Source organism: Rhinoderma darwinii, unplaced genomic scaffold (assembly GCF_050947455.1).
Source record: "Rhinoderma darwinii isolate aRhiDar2 unplaced genomic scaffold, aRhiDar2.hap1 Scaffold_749, whole genome shotgun sequence".
In the NCBI taxonomy this organism is placed as follows: domain Eukaryota; kingdom Metazoa; phylum Chordata; class Amphibia; order Anura; family Rhinodermatidae; genus Rhinoderma; species Rhinoderma darwinii.
The window spans coordinates 1-18,581 of NW_027464311.1; the positions used below are offsets into that span (position 1 = coordinate 1).

The 18,581-nt window shown below is 46.8% G+C and overlaps 1 protein-coding gene across 1 annotated transcript in view; it reads left to right on the forward strand.

Annotated features, from left to right (window-relative positions):
- Positions 1-654: 654 nt before the first annotated feature.
- Positions 655-18,581, forward strand: part of LOC142730501 (epidermal growth factor receptor kinase substrate 8-like) — a gene marked incomplete at both ends in the record, with an annotated part of 60,754 nt that continues 42,827 nt past the window's right edge. The window contains 6 exons of the mRNA XM_075849348.1: positions 655-759; positions 1,029-1,103; positions 1,197-1,345; positions 1,436-1,613; positions 3,881-3,915; positions 17,090-17,192. Coding sequence (XP_075705463.1) covers positions 655-759; positions 1,029-1,103; positions 1,197-1,345; positions 1,436-1,613; positions 3,881-3,915; positions 17,090-17,192 — 645 coding nt within the window. The remainder of the gene's footprint in view (positions 760-1,028; positions 1,104-1,196; positions 1,346-1,435; positions 1,614-3,880; positions 3,916-17,089; positions 17,193-18,581) is intronic.

The window sequence follows — 18,581 nt, forward strand, 5'->3', positions numbered from 1 at the left end:
CCCACATATAAGAGATGATGAAATCCAGCAGTCCTTCATATAAGAGATGAAATCCAGCAGTCCCACATATAGGGGATGATGAAATCCACAGTCCCACATATAGGAGATGATGAAATCCAGCCGTCAGAGCCCCAGGTCCCTGGGATAGGCGGCAATCTTCTGGGTGGCATCTCTTCAGGCTGAGGGATCGGGAGACGTCTGGTTGTGATCACACACTGACCGTAACTTCACGTTGTCCGAGTATTATTGGGGACCAGCCTTGTGTCCCGTGTTTTATACTCTGGGACTAGCCCTTGAATAAACTTGTAATTCCCAGGTCTCCGATCCCTGTACACAGCTGACCGGTGGGGACCGCTCTATGAGGGACATGCTGCCCGTACACCGCTGGTCCCTGAGGTTCTGACTTTGTATAGTAGAGTTTTTAGTTCTTCTCTTTCTTCTCTCCCGTCCTTCTTACTGATGGATATTAAAGAAGGAGATCAGACCATGGAGCTTTGTGTGTAGTCGTTCGCCATGTAGAAACAACGCTCTGCAGAGGAGCTGTAGACACAAAACGGGAACAGGGACTTTACACTGATGTCATAGGAAACTTCAATAAATGATTGACTGTTGTTTGTAAACCATGTGATGAGGTTGTCGTTCCCATAACCCCCATTTCCATCTCCTTTAGAGGGAGTTCTAACTCTCCGTGCCAAGCCCCCCCCTCAGGAGGAGTTTGTCGACTGTTTCCAGAAGTTCAAACACGGCTTCAACCTCCTGGTGAGTGCCGCACGGCTGGATGATGGGCAGGTAGTCCTCTGGTGCTCTCCTCATTACACCCAGGTGGAAAATTCCCAACATCTCCTGAGCTTACATTTGGGACTGGGCCCATGTGGGATGAGTGAGGACACGGGCGCCTGTAGGTTATTGGTGGCCAATGATTGGGAGCCCTCTGTCCTCCGCCGCGCCCGGTCCCTCACCATAGACTGACGTTAGACTCTTATTAGGAAACTTTGAGTTTTGGTGAAACTGATTTTTATTTTCTACAGGCCAAATTGAAGTCCCATATCCAGAACCCGAGTGCGGCAGAGCTGGTTCACTTCCTCTTCACGCCGCTGAGTATGGTAAATGGAGGACTTCTAGAAGATCCACCATTAGTATAAGCATTGCTTGTGTAGACTTGATGGTTTTATTCCTAATTATTCACTGTTCTGTAGATGGTTGAGGCTACAGGAGGCCCAGAGCTGGCAAGAAGCGTCCTGAGTCCTCTCCTAATAAAGGACGCCATTGATTTCCTACATTTTGTGCTCAACAATGAGGAGAAAAACCTGTGGTTCGCACTTGGTGAAATGTGGAGCAAATCAAGGTGACGAGGCCGGTAATGTCTGGAGAGTCCCCCCCCCCCCCCCCCAGGTCTCACCCCTGACTGATCTTCTTCCATGACTTTTCTCTACAGGTTGGAATGGCCTAAGGAACAGTTCATTCCCCCATTCATCCCACGTTTCAGAAATGGCTGGGAGCCCCCCTTACTAAACTTCGGAAGTGTTCCTAAAGTGCCAGAACGGAATCAGATGCTGGAATTCCCGGCAATTACGCCTGAACCAAATCCGGAATCTAGAAGTTTGCCCTCAGAGGTGAGGAACAATGTGCGAATAGTCGAGCCCCCCCTGAGCCTGTCGGGGGCCCCCCCCCCTGAGCCTGTCGGGGGCCCCCCCCCCCTGAGCCTGTCGGGGGCCCCCCCCCCCTGAGCCTGTCGGGGGCCCCCCCCCCTGAGCCTGTCGGGGCCCCCCCCCCCTGAGCCTGTCGGGGGCCCCCCCCCCTGAGCCTGTCGGGGGCCCCCCCCCCTGAGCCTGTCGGGGGCCCCCCCCCCTGAGCCTGTCGGGGGCCCCCCCCCCTGAGCCTGTCGGGGGCCCCCCCCCCTGAGCCTGTCGGGGCCCCCCCCCCTGAGCCTGTCGGGCCCCCCCCCCCTGAGCCTGTCGAGCTCCCCGCCTGCATGGTGCGGTGACTGTGTAGACTGAGGCAGGACCGTGTTCGGTGCTATGTCTGTAGGGCAGGAGAACATGGAGCCAACGCTACAACAGACTTGGTTGCTCTTCGGATCCTTTATAAATCCGCTTGATTTCTTGACATGATTTGTTTCTTTTATATTTACTGGAGTTTTTGCTCTTTTTCCGTGTGCGCATTTGTCTGATTTGTCAGTCGGAAGTAACAGAGTCCTACAGTTTGGGGCATTGTTTTTCCTCTGTCCTTAGGGCTTGGGTCATGCACATGTTTATACCTTTGTTTTTAGAAATCGTCTGATTATTTACATGATATGTTGTAATGAAGATTCTGAATTGATTTAAGGGGTGCAGCCTGTCCTACATGTCTTCTCTGCTGGGTATAAGCAGTCGCTTCTGCTGTATCGTGAGAGCAGCTGATTTTAGGGGGTGCAGGTCAGCAGCCTGGATCTGGGTGGAAGCAACGGCCATGCAGCAAGTCCTGCACCAGTGGCAATGTGTGAGAATGGGGCGAATCTAGAATAAAGCGGCTCAGTATGACCGGCACCCTAATAAAGCGGCTCGATGTGACCGGCACCCTAATAAAGCGGCTCTGTGTGACCGGCACCCTAATGAAGCGGCTCTGTGTGACCGGCACCCTAATGAAGCGGCTCTGTGTGACCGGCACCCTAATAAAGCGGCTCTGTGTGACCGGCACCCTAATAAAGCGGCTCGGTGTGACCGGCACCCTAATAAAGCGGCTCGGTGTGACCGGCACCCTAATAAAGCGGCTCGGTGTGACCGGCACCCTAATAAAGCGGCTCGGTGTGACCGGCACCCTAATAAAGCGGCTCGGTGTGACCGGCACCCTAATAAAGCGGCTCGGTGTGACCGGCACCCTAATAAAGCTGCTCAGTATGACCAGCACCCTAATAAAGCGGCTCAGTATGACCGGCACCCTAATAAAGCGGCTCAGTATGACCAGCACCCTAATAAAGCGGCTCGGTGTGACCGGCACCCTAATAAAGCGGCTCGGTGTGACCGGCACCCTAATAAAGCGGCTCAGTGTGACCGGCACCCTAATAAAGCGGCTCGGTGTGACCGGCACCCTAATAAAGCGGCTCGGTGTGACCGGCACCCTAATAAAGCTGCTCAGTATGACCAGCACCCTAATAAAGCGGCTCAGTATGACCGGCACCCTAATAAAGCGGCTCAGTATGACCAGCACCCTAATAAAGCGGCTCGGTGTGACCGGCACCCTAATAAAGCGGCTCGGTGTGACCGGCACCCTAATAAAGCGGCTCAGTATGACCAGCACCCTAATAAAGCGGCTCGGTGTGACCGGCACCCTAATAAAGCGGCTCAGTATGACCAGCACCCTAATAAAGCGGCTCGGTGTGACCGGTACCCTAATAAAGCGGCTCAGTATGACCGGCACCCTAATAAAGCGGCTCAGTATGACCAGCACCCTAATAAAGTGGCTCGGTGTGACCGGCACCCTAATAAAGCGGCTCGGTGTGACCGGCACCCTAATAAAGCGGCTCGGTGTGACCGGCACCCTAATAAAGCGGCTCGGTGTGACCGGCACCCTAATAAATCGGCTCGGTGTGACCGGCACCCTAATAAAGCGGCTCGGTGTGACCGGCACCCTAATAAAGCGGCTCGGTGTGACCGGCACCCTAATAAAGCGGCTCGGTGTGACCGGCACCCTAATAAAGCGGCTCGGTGTGACCGGCACCCTAATGAAGCGGCTCGGTGTGACCGGCACCCTAATGAAGCGGCTCGGTGTGACCGGCACCCTAATGAAGCGGCTCGGTGTGACCGGCACCCTAATGAAGCGGGTAAATAATTAAGTTTGTAACTTTTTTTTTTTGATCACCAAGATTTAATAAGTGAATGTCTTCCATGTTTTGTTTTTGCAGTTTTCCCGCAGCCGTGACCCCCCTCCAATAGACAGGTAAGTGTAACGGTTTTTAGAAATGGAGGATTCGATTTCATACCACTGATAATGGGGCACAGCAGTGACGTCTACCCTGTATATAGTGTGTGGTGATCTGTATATAGGGGTCCTCGGTGATATCCGGGTATGAGGGGTGTCTGGGCACAGCAGTGACGTCTACCCTGTATATAGTGTGTGGTGATCTGTATATAGGGGTCCTCGGTGATATCCGGGTATGAGGGGTGTCTGGGCACAGCAGTGACGTCTACCCTGTATATAGTGTGTGGTGATCTGTATATAGGGGTCCTCAGTGATATCCGGGTATGAGAGGTGTCTGGGCACAGCAGTGACGTCTACCCTGTATATAGTGTGTAGTGATCGGTATATAGGGGTCCTCAGTGATATCCGGGTATGAGGGGTGTCTGGGCACAGCAGTGACGTCTACCCTGTATATAGTGTGTGGTGATCTGTATATAGGGGTCCTCGGTGATATCCGGGTATGAGGGGTGTCTGGGCACAGCAGTGACGTCTACCCTGTATATAGTGTGTGGTGATCTGTATATAGGGGTCCTCGGTGATATCCGGGTATGAGGGGTGTCTGGGCACAGCAGTGACGTCTACCCTGTATATAGTGTGTGGTGATCTGTATATAGGGGTCCTCAGTGATATCCGGGTATGAGGGGTGTCTGGGCTCAGCAGTGACGTCTACCCTGTATATAGTGTGTGGTGATCTGTATATAGGGGTCCTCAGTGATATCCGGGTATGAGAGGTGTCTGGGCTCAGCAGTGACGTCTACCCTGTATATAGTGTGTGGTGATCTGTATATAGGGGTCCTCAGTGATATCCGGGTATGAGGGGTGTCTGGGCACAGCAGTGACGTCTACCCTGTATATAGTGTGTGGTGATCTGTATATAGGGGTCCTCAGTGATATCCGGGTATGAGGGGTGTCTGGGCACAGCAGTGACGTCTACCCTGTATATAGTGTGTGGTGATCTGTATATAGGGGTCCTCGGTGATATCCGGGTATGAGGGGTGTCTGGGCACAGCAGTGACGTCTACCCTGTATATAGTGTGTGGTGATCTGTATATAGGGGTCCTCAGTGATATCCGGGTATGAGGGGTGTCTGGGCTCAGCAGTGACGTCTACCCTGTATATAGTGTGTGGTGATCTGTATATAGGGGTCCTCGGTGATATCCGGGTATGAGGGGTGTCTGGGCACAGCAGTGACGTCTACCCTGTATATAGTGTGTGGTGATCTGTATATAGGGGTCCTCGGTGATATCCGGGTATGAGGGGTGTCTGGGCACAGCAGTGACGTCTACCCTGTATATAGTGTGTGGTGATCTGTATATAGGGGTCCTCAGTGATATCCGGGTATGAGGGGTGTCTGGGCTCAGCAGTGACGTCTACCCTGTATATAGTGTGTGGTGATCTGTATATAGGGGTCCTCAGTGATATCCGGGTATGAGAGGTGTCTGGGCTCAGCAGTGACGTCTACCCTGTATATAGTGTGTGGTGATCTGTATATAGGGGTCCTCGGTGATATCCGGGTATGAGGGGTGTCTGGGCACAGCAGTGACGTCTACCCTGTATATAGTGTGTGGTGATCTGTATATAGGGGTCCTCAGTGATATCCGGGTATGAGAGGTGTCTGGGCACAGCAGTGATGTCTACCCTGTATATAGTATGTGGTGATCGGTATATAGGGGTCCTCAGTGATATCCGGGTATGAGAGGTGTCTGGGCACAGCAGTGACGTCTACCCTGTATATAGTGTGTGGTGATCTGTATATAGGGGTCCTCAGTGATATCCGGGTATGAGGGGTGTCTGGGCTCAGCAGTGACGTCTACCCTGTATATAGTGTGTGGTGATCGGTATATAGGGGTCCTCAGTGATATCCGGGTATGAGAGGTGTCTGGGCACAGCAGTGACGTCTACCCTGTATATAGTGTGTGGTGATCGGTATATAGGGGTCCTCAGTGATATCCGGGTATGAGGGGTGTCTGGGCACAGCAGTGACGTCTACCCTGTATATAGTGTGTGGTGATCTGTATATAGGGGTCCTCAGTGATATCCGGGTATGAGGGGTGTCTGGGCTCAGCAGTGACGTCTACCCTGTATATAGTGTGTGGTGATCTGTATATAGGGGTCCTCAGTGATATCCGGGTATGAGAGGTGTCTGGGCTCAGCAGTGACGTCTACCCTGTATATAGTGTGTGGTGATCTGTATATAGGGGTCCTCAGTGATATCCGGGTATGAGAGGTGTCTGGGCTCAGCAGTGACGTCTACCCTGTATATAGTGTGTGGTGATCTGTATATAGGGGTCCTCAGTGATATCCGGGTATGAGGGGTGTCTGGGCACAGCAGTGACGTCTACCCTGTATATAGTGTGTGGTGATCTGTATATAGAGGTCCTCAGTGATATCCGGGTATGAGGGGTGTCTGGACTCAGCAGTGACGTCTACCCTGTATATAGTGTGTGGTGATCTGTATATAGGGGTCCTCGGTGATATCCGGGTATGAGGGGTGTCTGGGCACAGCAGTGACGTCTACCCTGTATATAGTGTGTGGTGATCTGTATATAGGGGTCCTCGGTGATATCCGGGTATGAGGGTCGTCTGGGCACAGCAGTGACGTCTACCCTGTATATAGTGTGTGGTGATCTGTATATAGGGGTCCTCGGTGATATCCGGGTATGAGGGGTGTCTGGGCACAGCAGTGACGTCTACCCTGTATATAGTGTGTGGTGATCTGTATATAGGGGTCCTCAGTGATATCCGGGTATGAGGGGTGTCTGGGCACAGCAGTGACGTCTACCCTGTATATAGTGTGTGGTGATCTGTATATAGGGGTCCTCAGTGATATCCGGGTATGAGGGGTGTCTGGGCACAGCAGTGACGTCTACCCTGTATATAGTGTGTGGTGATCTGTATATAGGGGTCCTCAGTGATATCCGGGTATGAGGGGTGTCTGGGCTCAGCAGTGACGTCTACCCTGTATATAGTGTGTGGTGATCTGTATATAGGGGTCCTCGGTGATATCCGGGTATGAGGGGTGTCTGGGCACAGCAGTGACGTCTACCCTGTATATAGTGTGTGGTGATCTGTATATAGGGGTCCTCGGTGATATCCGGGTATGAGGGGTGTCTGGGCACAGCAGTGACGTCTACCCTGTATATAGTGTGTGGTGATCTGTATATAGGGGTCCTCAGTGATATCCGGGTATGAGGGGTGTCTGGGCACAGCAGTGACGTCTACCCTGTATATAGTATGTGGTGATCTGTATATAGGGGTCCTCAGTGATATCCGGGTATGAGAGGTGTCTGGGCTCAGCAGTGACGTCTACCCTGTATATAGTGTGTGGTGATCTGTATATAGGGGTCCTCAGTGATATCCGGGTATGAGGGGTGTCTGGGCTCAGCAGTGACGTCTACCCTGTATATAGTGTGTGGTGATCGGTAAATAGGGGTCCTCAGTGATATCCGGGTATGAGGGGTGTCTGGGCACAGCAGTGACGTCTACCCTGTATATAGTGTGTGGTGATCTGTATATAGGGGTCCTCGGTGATATCCGGGTATGAGGGGTGTCTGGGCAGAGCAGTGACATCTACCCTGTATATAGTGTGTGGTGATCTGTATATAGGGGTCCTCAGTGATTTCCGGGTATGAGGGGTGTCTGGGCACAGCAGTGACGTCTACCCTGTATATAGTGTGTGGTGATCTGTATATAGGGGTCCTCAGTGATATCCGGGTATGAGAGGTGTCTGGGCTCAGCAGTGACGTCTACCCTGTATATAGTGTGTGGTGATCTGTATATAGGGGTCCTCAGTGATATCCGGGTATGAGGGGTGTCTGGGCACAGCAGTGACGTCTACCCTGTATATAGTATGTGGTGATCTGTATATAGGGGTCCTCGGTGATATCCGGGTATGAGGTGTGTCTGGGCTCAGCAGTGACGTCTACCCTGTATATAGTATGTGGTGATCTGTATATAGGGGTCCTCGGTGATATCCGGGTATGAGGGGTGTCTGGGCACAGCAGTGACGTCTACCCTGTATATAGTGTGTGGTGATCTGTATATAGGGGTCCTCAGTGATATCCGGGTATGAGAGGTGTCTGGGCACAGCAGTGACGTCTACCCTGTATATAGTGTGTGGTGATCGGTATATAGGGGTCCTCAGTGATTTCCGGGTATGAGGGGTGTCTGGGCTCAGCAGCGACGTCTACCCTGTATATAGTGTGTGGTGATCTGTATATAGGGGTCCTCAGTGATATCCGGGTATGAGGAGTGTCTGGGCACAGCAGTGACGTCTACCCTGTATATAGTATGTGGTGATCTGTATATAGGGGTCCTCAGTGATATCCGGGTATGAGGGGTGTCTGGGCACAGCAGTGACGTCTACCCTGTATATAGTGTGTGGTGATCTGTATATAGGGGTCCTCGGTGATATCCGGGTATGAGGGGTGTCTGGGCACAGCAGTGACGTCTACCCTGTATATAGTGTGTGTTGATCGGTATATAGAGGTCCTCAGTGATATCCGGGTATGAGGGGTGTCTGGGCTCAGCAGTGACGTCTACCCTGTATATAGTGTGTGGTGATCTGTATATAGGGGTCCTCAGTGATATCCGGGTATGAGAGGTGTCTGGGCTCAGCAGTGACGTCTACCCTGTATATAGTGTGTGGTGATCTGTATATAGGGGTCCTCAGTGATATCCGGGTATGAGAGGTGTCTGGGCACAGCAGTGACGTCTACCCTGTATATAGTGTGTGGTGATCGGTATATAGGGGTCCTCAGTGATATCCGGGTATGAGGGGTGTCTGGGCACAGCAGTGACGTCTACCCTGTATATAGTGTGTGGTGATCTGTATATAGGGGTCCTCGGTGATATCCGGGTATGAGGGGTGTCTGGGCACAGCAGTGACGTCTACCCTGTATATAGTGTGTGGTGATCTGTATATAGGGGTCCTCAGTGATATCCGGGTATGAGGGGTGTCTGGGCTCAGCAGTGACGTCTACCCTGTATATAGTGTGTGGTGATCTGTATATAGGGGTCCTCAGTGATATCCGGGTATGAGGGGTGTCTGGGCTCAGCAGTGACGTCTACCCTGTATATAGTGTGTGGTGATCGGTATATAGGGGTCCTCAGTGATATCCGGGTATGAGGGGTGTCTGGGCTCAGCAGTGACGTCTACCCTGTATATAGTGTGTGGTGATCTGTATATAGGGGTCCTCAGTGATATCCGGGTATGAGTGGTGTCTGGGCACAGCAGTGACGTCTACCCTGTATATAGTGTGTGGTGATCTGTATATAGGGGTTCTCGGTGATATCCGGGTATGAGAGGTGTCTGGGCACAGCAGTGACGTCTACCCTGTATATAGTGTGTGGTGATCGGTATATAGGGGTCCTCAGTGATATCCGGGTATGAGGGGTGTCTGGGCACAGCAGTGCCGTCTACCCTGTATATAGTGTGTGGTGATCTGTATATAGGGGTCCTCAGTGATATCCGGGTATGAGGGGTGTCTGGGCACAGCAGTGACGTCTACCCTGTATATAGTGTGTGGTGATCTGTATATAGGGGTCCTCGGTGATATCCGGGTATGAGAGGTGTCTGGGCACAGCAGTGACGTCTACCCTGTATATAGTGTGTGGTGATCTGTATATAGGGGTCCTCGGTGATATCCGGGTATGAGAGGTGTCTGGGCACAGCAGTGACGTCTACCCTGTATATAGTGTGTGGTGATCTGTATATAGGGGTCCTCAGTGATATCCGGGTATGAGAGGTGTCTGGGCACAGCAGTGACGTCTACCCTTTATATAGTGTGTGGTGATCTGTATATAGGGGTCCTCAGTGATTTCCGGGTATGAGGGGTGTCTGGGCTCAGCAGTGACTTCTACCCTGTATATAGTGTGTGGTGATCTGTATATAGGGGTCCTCTGTGATATCCGGGTATGAGGGGTGTCTGGGCACAGCAGTGACGTCTACCCTGTATATAGTATGTGGTGATCTGTATATAGGGGTCCTCAGTGATATCCGGGTATGAGTGGTGTCTGGGCACAGCAGTGACGTCTACCCTGTATATAGTGTGTGGTGATCTGTATATAGGGGTCCTCGTGATATCCGGGTATGAGGGGTGTCTGGGCTCAGCAGTGACGTCTACCCTGTATATAGTGTGTGGTGATCTGTATATAGGGGTCCTCAGTGATATCCGGGTATGAGGGGTGTCTGGGCACAGCAGTGACGTCTACCCTGTATATAGTGTGTGGTGATCTGTATATAGGGGTCCTCAGTGATATCCGGGTATGAGAGGTGTCTGGGCACAGCAGTGACGTCTACCCTGTATATAGTGTGTGGTGATCTGTATATAGGGGTCCTCAGTGATATCCGGGTATGAGGAGTGTCTGGGCTCAGCAGTGACGTCTACCCTGTATATAGTGTGTGGTGATCTGTATATAGGGGTCCTCAGTGATATCCGGGTATGAGAGGTGTCTGGGCACAGCAGTGATGTCTACCCTGTATATAGTATGTGGTGATCTGTATATAGGGGTCCTCAGTGATATCCGGGTATGAGGGGTGTCTGGGCACAGCAGTGATGTCTACCTTGTATATAGTGTGTGGTGATCTGTATATAGGGGTCCTCAGTGATATCCGGGTATGAGGGGTGTCTGGGCACAGCAGTGACGTCTACCCTGTATATAGTGTGTGGTGATCTGTATATAGGGGTCCTCAGTGATATCCGGGTATGAGTGGTGTCTGGGCTCAGCAGTGACGTCTACCCTGTATATAGTGTGTGGTGATCGGTATATAGGGGTCCTCGGTGATATCCGGGTATGAGAGGTGTCTGGGCTCAGCAGTGACGTCTACCCTGTATATAGTGTGTGGTGATCGGTATATAGGGGTCCTCAGTGATATCCGGGTATGAGAGGTGTCTGGGCTCAGCAGTGACGTCTACCCTGTATATAGTGTGTGGTGATCGGTATATAGGGGTCCTCAGTGATATCCGGGTATGAGAGGTGTCTGGGCACAGCAGTGACGTCTACCCTGTATATAGTATGTGGTGATCTGTATATAGGGGTCCTCGGTGATATCCGGGTATGAGGGGTGTCTGGGCACAGCAGTGACGTCTACCCTGTATATAGTGTGTGGTGATCTGTATATAGGGGTCCTCAGTGATATCCGGGTATGAGGGGTGTCTGGGCACAGCAGTGACGTCTACCCTGTATATAGTGTGTAGTGATCGGTATATAGGGGTCCTCGGTGATATCTGGGCACGGTGGAGGTGTTTACCCTGTATATGGTGTGAGAAGATTAGTGTTTTTGTGTGTTCTTCACCGTGAGTGACTTTCTTACACTGGCGGTCGTGATGCGTCGCACAGTGCAGGTGGTGGTCTGTAGATGCACTGTTGTAGTTGCGCTGTTGCAGATGGCCGCTGTTGCAGATGGCCGCTGTTGCAGATGGGCGCTGTTGGAGATGGCCGCTGTTGCAGATGGTCGCTGTTGGAGATGGGCGCTGTTGGAGGTGGGCGCTGTTGGAGATGGGCGCTGTTGGAGATGGCCGCTGTTGGAGATGGGCGCTGTTGGAGATGGGCGGTCAGGTTGCGTCATTATTGTGGACCTCTTTCCTCTACATGTGATGAGATGCTGTTTGTGTGGTCTGTATGTGCAGCACTGACTCCTTTAATTCTGTTCTTGTCGCAGGAGTCTTTATTTTTTTAGTTCCTAACGTGATGTCCCCAACCTCCCGGACTGTGTGCAATAGTCGCCAGTTCTCCTCCTCTGAAGAACATAAGATATGGCCGCCCCGAGTCCCGGCCTTCCCTGTATCCAGCCTTCCCTGTATCCAGCCTTCCCTGTATCCAGCCTTCCCTATATACTGCCATCTCCTCCTAATCTTGCCACATGTTGTACATAATAATTAGCTGTTAATTTCAGAAAAACTCTTCCACCAATCACATGAATCTGAAAATAAACCAAAATCCTAAATGTAAGCAGCTGTGATCAGGACCTGCAGCAATCAGACGATCCTGTGATTTGCCGCTTCCGCTCATACATCACATGACCTGTGGCGTCTTCTGAATAATTAGACCCACGTCCCAGGCGGGTGATTAATGTGCTGGATGAGGCTCCAATCACAGCCTTGATTTCCTCCAGATTATAGATCTACATATACAGCTCTCCCAATAACAAAATCAATCAAAATGATGTGTCCTGTATATATTCTATATCATTACACCACACCAGGCGAGATTTACAATAAACAAGCTTTGTCACTTTGCTTTTTATTGGTTATTTGTGACACTTTCACCACAGATGACATTAAATAAAGTGAGCAAAGGCCTTTATGTTCACACAGGCATAAAATATGACAATGTATGTGTGTAATTATATACAAAAAACATAAATACATATAGACTGCACAATCATACACACATATAAACCTATACATATAGACTGCACAATCATACACACATATAAACCTATACATATAGACTGCACAATCATACACACATATAAACCTATGCATATAGACTGTGCAGAATATATGTATAGGTTTATATGTGTGTAGGATTGTACAGTCTATATGTATAGGTTTATATGTGTGTATGATTGTGCAGTCTATATGTATAGGTTTATATGTGTGTATGATTGTACAGTCTATATGTATAGGTTTATATGTGTGTATGATTGTACAGTCTATATGTATAGGTTTATATGTGTGTTTATGACTGTACAGTCTATATGTATAGGTTTATATGTGTGTAGGATTGTACAGTCTATATGTATAGGCTTATATGTGTGTATGATTGTGCAGAATATATTTATAGGTTTATATGTGTGTAGGATTGTACAATCATACACACATATAAACCTATACATATAGACTGTACAATCCTACACATATAAACCTATACATATTGACTGTACAGTCTTACACACATATAAACCTATACATATAGACTGTACAATCCTACACACATATAAACCTATACATATAGACTGTACAGTCATAAACACACATATAAACCTATACATATAGACTGTACAATCATACACACATATAAACCTATACATATAGACTGTACAATCCTACACACATATAAACCTATACATATAGACTGTACAGTCATAAACACACATATAAACCTATACATATAGACTGCACAATCATACACACATATAAACCTATACATATAGTCTGTACAATCCTACACACATATAAACCTATACATATAGACTGTACAATCATACACACATATAAACCAATACATCTAGACTGTACAATTGTACACACATATAAGCCTATACATATAGACTGTACAATCCTACACACATATAAGCCTATACATATAGACTGTACAATCATACACACATATAAACCTATACATATAGACTGTACAATCATACACACATATAAACCTATACATATATTCTGTACAATCCTACACACATATAAACCTATACATATAGACTGTACAATCCTACACACATATAAACCTATACATATAGACTGTACAATCCTACACACATATAAACCTATACATATAGACTGTACAATCCTACACACATATAAACCTATACATATAGACTGTACAATCATACACACATATAAACCTATACATATAGACTGTACAATCCTACACACATATAAACCTATACATATAGACTGTACAATCCTACACACATATAAACCTATACATATAGACTGTACAATCCTACACACATATAAACCTATACATATAGACTGTACAATCCTACACACATATAAACCTATACATATAGACTGTACAATCCTACACACATATAAACCTATACATATATTCTGTACAATCCTACACACATATAAACCTATACATATAGACTGCACAATCCTACACACATATAAACCTATACATATATTCTGTACAATCCTACACACATATAAACCTATACATATAGACTGTACAATCATACACACATATAACCCTATACATATAGACTGTACAGTCATACACACATATAAACCTATGCATATAGACTGTACAATCATACACACATATAAACCTATACATATAGTCTGTACAATCCTACACACATATAAACCTATACATATAGACTGTACAATCATACACACATATAAACCAATACATCTAGACTGTACAATTGTACACACATATAAGCCTATACATATAGACTGTACAATCCTACACACATATAAACCTATACATATAGACTGTACAATCATACACACATATAAACCTATACGTATAGACTGTACAATCCTACACACATATAAACCTATACGTATAGACTGCACAATCCTACACACATATAAACCTATACATATATTCTGTACAATCCTACACACATATAAACCTATACATATAGACTGTACAATCCTACACACATATAAACCTATACATATAGACTGTACAATCCTACACACATATAAACCTATACATATAGACTGTACAATCCTACACACATATAAACCTATACATATAGACTGTACAATCATACACACATATAAACCTATACATATAGACTGTACAATCCTACACACATATAAACCTATACATATAGACTGTACAATCCTACACACATATAAACCTATACATATAGACTGTACAATCCTACACACATATAAACCTATACATATAGACTGTACAATCATACACACATAGAAACCTATACATATAGACTGTACAATCCTACACACATATAAACCTATACATATATTCTGTACAATCCTACACACATATAAACCTATACATATAGACTGTACAATCATACACACATATAAACCTATACATATAGACTGCACAATCCTACACACATATAAACCTATACATATATTCTGTACAATCCTACACACATATAAACCTATACATATAGACTGTACAATCCTACACACATATAAACCTATACATATAGACTGTACAATCCTACACACATATAAACCTATACATATAGACTGTACAATCATACACACATATAAACCTATACATATAGACTGTACAATCCTACACACATATAAACCTATACATATAGACTGTACAGTCATAAACACACATATAAACCTATACATATAGACTGTACAATCATACACACATATAAACCTATACATATAGACTGTACAATCATACACACATATAAACCTATACATATAGACTGTACAATCCTACACACATATAAACCTATACATATAGACTGTACAATCCTACACCCAGACATATACATATTGAAATATATATGTCTGGGTGTATGATTGTGCAATTATTGAATGCACAATCCTACAGTACACACACAAATATACAATACAATATGTGTATGTATGTGTCTTGTATACTGTGTGATTATTTACATGTGGTGTGTGTGTATCTGTGATTATGTACATGTGATGTGTGTGTATACTGTGTGTGATGTGGTATGTATACTGTGTCTGATGTATATGTGGTATGCGTATGCGTAATTATGTATGTGTGATTATGTATATTTGGTGTGTGTGTATATACTATGTATATGTGGTGTGTGTGTGTGTATATATATATATTATACTGTGTGTGTGTGTAATTACATATGTGGTGTGTAAACCATGTGTGATCAGGTATATGTGGTGTGTGTGTATGTGTGGTTATGTATATGTGGTGTGTTTGTGTGTGTGTATGTGTGGTTATGTATATGTGGTGTGTTTGTGTGTGTGTATGTGTGATTATGTATATGTGGTGTGTGTATACTGTGTGTGTGTATACTGTGTGGTTGTGTGTGTGTGTGTATGTATACTGTTTGTATACCGTGTGATTATGTGGTGTGTGTGTGTACTATGTGTATATAGTGTGTGTGTGATTTATATATTTTTATAGTGCGCTTGTTATAGGAATTACCCTATGGGATCGCCCTCTCTTGGGTAAGATTGTTGGCACATAAGACACGTACAAAACACGGGTTGGGGTAGATTTGTCCTCCGTTTTATCTCCTTCTGCAGAAACCTCATCAATAGTGCAGCAAAACCGATCACGGGCGTCTGAGCAGTCAACCGACAGCGTCCCGCACTATGGGGCTCGAAGCCCAGCACCTCCACACACATGGAACCCCTGGTCTCCCTCAGACTCTCAATGTGAACCCAGTCTAAAAGAGTGCAGACGTGTGCAGCACCTGATAGTAAAGGACCAGCCTTGTTATGGGGGAGTGGGTGCCCACCCTAATCTGCTCACTCCATCGGCCAGACCCTGATCCAGGTCTTCTAGAAGACCACCACTGGGCCGTACCCTGGTCAAACAGACCCTCTGCCTGCTGGAAAAAGAAAAACATGACATTTTGCCCCTCCCCCAGCAGTGACTATCTATATATATATATATATATATATATGTGTGTGTGTGTGTGTGTGGCTCTGTGTGGCTCTGTGTGGCTCTGTGTGGCTCTGTGTGGCTCTGTGTGGCTCTGTGTGGCTCTGTGTGGCTCTGTGTGGCTCTGTGTGGCTCTGTGTGGCTCTGTGTAGCTCTGTGTATTTGTGTGCGTGTTGATGTATATATGTATCTGATGGACTATAGAGGAGCACAACGATTGTGGCTTCTTATATTTTTGCGGTTGATAAGTCTCCCCTCAGATGATTTATTCATAAGTGTGTGACAGTCTGGAGTCTTGTCTGGCCGGAGTCTGTACCGGGAGGAGATGGAGAAGACGTCCCGGTCCCTTCAGGCTTCGCGCTTTCCCTAAATAACACACAAGCTGCGACCTGAAATGTAAGGAGATCCTCACACCTGGAGCCGAGATCCTAGAACCTCCCACATCCGAGGCGGCTGCTCCAGATGTCTGCATGATGGGAGTTATCCTTCACCACAGACCATTGAATGCCGCTGCTGGGACCAGTACGGAGAGTGACCCTGCCATCGGGGGTTGTCTTAGAAGAAGAACCCGGCTTTCTAGAGACCATGATGGAAATACCAGGATATGATCCAGATCTGATTCCCTGTGTCCAGAAAAACAGTCTAAATGTAATCTGTGAGATAATCGCAAATAATCGGCCAAAGGACCGGCTATGGCCGACACGTTAAGAAAAAAAATCGGAGGGATTCCGGGAAGGAGAGGGGAGGGGGTGGGGCAGGACTTTCCATTGTAGAAAAATTTTAATTCAGGATCCTTCAGCGGGAAGTCACGAGCTGCTCACCTACGACTCCTCATGATCATCTTTAATTTTGTCCTTTATCACAGGGACCAGGAGGCAGCGCTCCCCAAGAAGTCCGCCATCTGCAAGTATGACTTTGTGGCCCGTAACCTGACTGAGCTCACTATGCTAAAAGACGACATTGTGGAGGTACTATGATTATCCAGACGAGATTCTAGGCGCTCTACATAACTCCTACAAATATTGCGGTTTAAACTTAATGGGGGTTCTGTTACTTAGTCTGATTCACTTATAAAATAGGGAAAAAGAAAATCTTTATAAAGTGATGCCAGCAGTGTCCATAGTGACACTGTGTATAGTAACGGTCACTTCCTGCTATTACTAGTGTGTATAGTAACGATCACTACCTGCTATTACTAGTGTGTATAGTAACGCTCACTTCCTGCTATCACTAGTGTGTATAGTAACGATCACTTCCTGCTATTACTAGTGTGTATAGTAACGCTCACTTCCTGCTATTACTAGTGTGTATAGTAACGATCACTTCCTGCTATCACTAGTGTGTATAGTAACGCTCACTTCCTGCTATCACTAGTGTGTATAGTAACGATCACTTCCTGCTATCACTAGTGTGTATAGTAACGCTCACTTCCTGCTATCACTAGTGTGTATAGTAACGGTCACTTCCTGCTATTACTAGTGTGTATAGTAACGCTCACTTCCTGCTATTACTAGTGTGTATAGTAACGATCACTTCCTGCTATCACTAGTGTGTATAGTAACGCTCACTTCCTGCTATCACTAGTGTGTATAGTAACGATCACTTCCTGCTATCACTAGTGTGTATAGAAACGCTCACTTCCTGCTATCACTAGTGTGTATAGTAACGCTCACTTCCTGCTATCACTAGTGTGTATAGTAACGCTCACTTCCTGCTATCACTAGTGTGTATAGTAACGCTAACTTCCTGCTATCACTAGTGTGTATAGTAACCCTCACTTCCTGCTATCACTAGTGTGTATTGTAACGCTCACTTCCTGCTATCACTAGTGTGTATAGTAACGGTCACTTCCTGCTATCACTAGTGTGTATAGTAACGCTCACTTCCTGCTATTACTAGTGTGTATAGTAACGCTCACTTCCTGCTATCACTAGTGTGTATAGTAACGCTCACTTCCTGCTATCACTAGTGTGTGTATAGTAACGCTCACTTCCTGCTATCACTAGTGTGTATAGTAACGCTCACTTCCTGCTATCACTAGTGTGTGTATAGTAACGATCACTTCCTGCTATCACTAGTGTGTATAGTAACGATCACTTCCTGCTATCACTAGTGTGTATAGTAACGATCACTTCCTGCTATCACTAGTGTGTATAGTAACGCTAACTTCCTGCTATTACTAGTGTGTATAGTAACGCTCACTTCCTGCTATCACTAGTGTGTACAGTAACGCTCACTTCCTGCTATCACTAGTGTGTATAGTAACGGTCACTTCCTGCTGTCACTAGTATGTATAGTAACGCTCACTTCCTGCTATCACTAGTGTGTATAGTAACGCTAAGTTCCTGCTATCACTA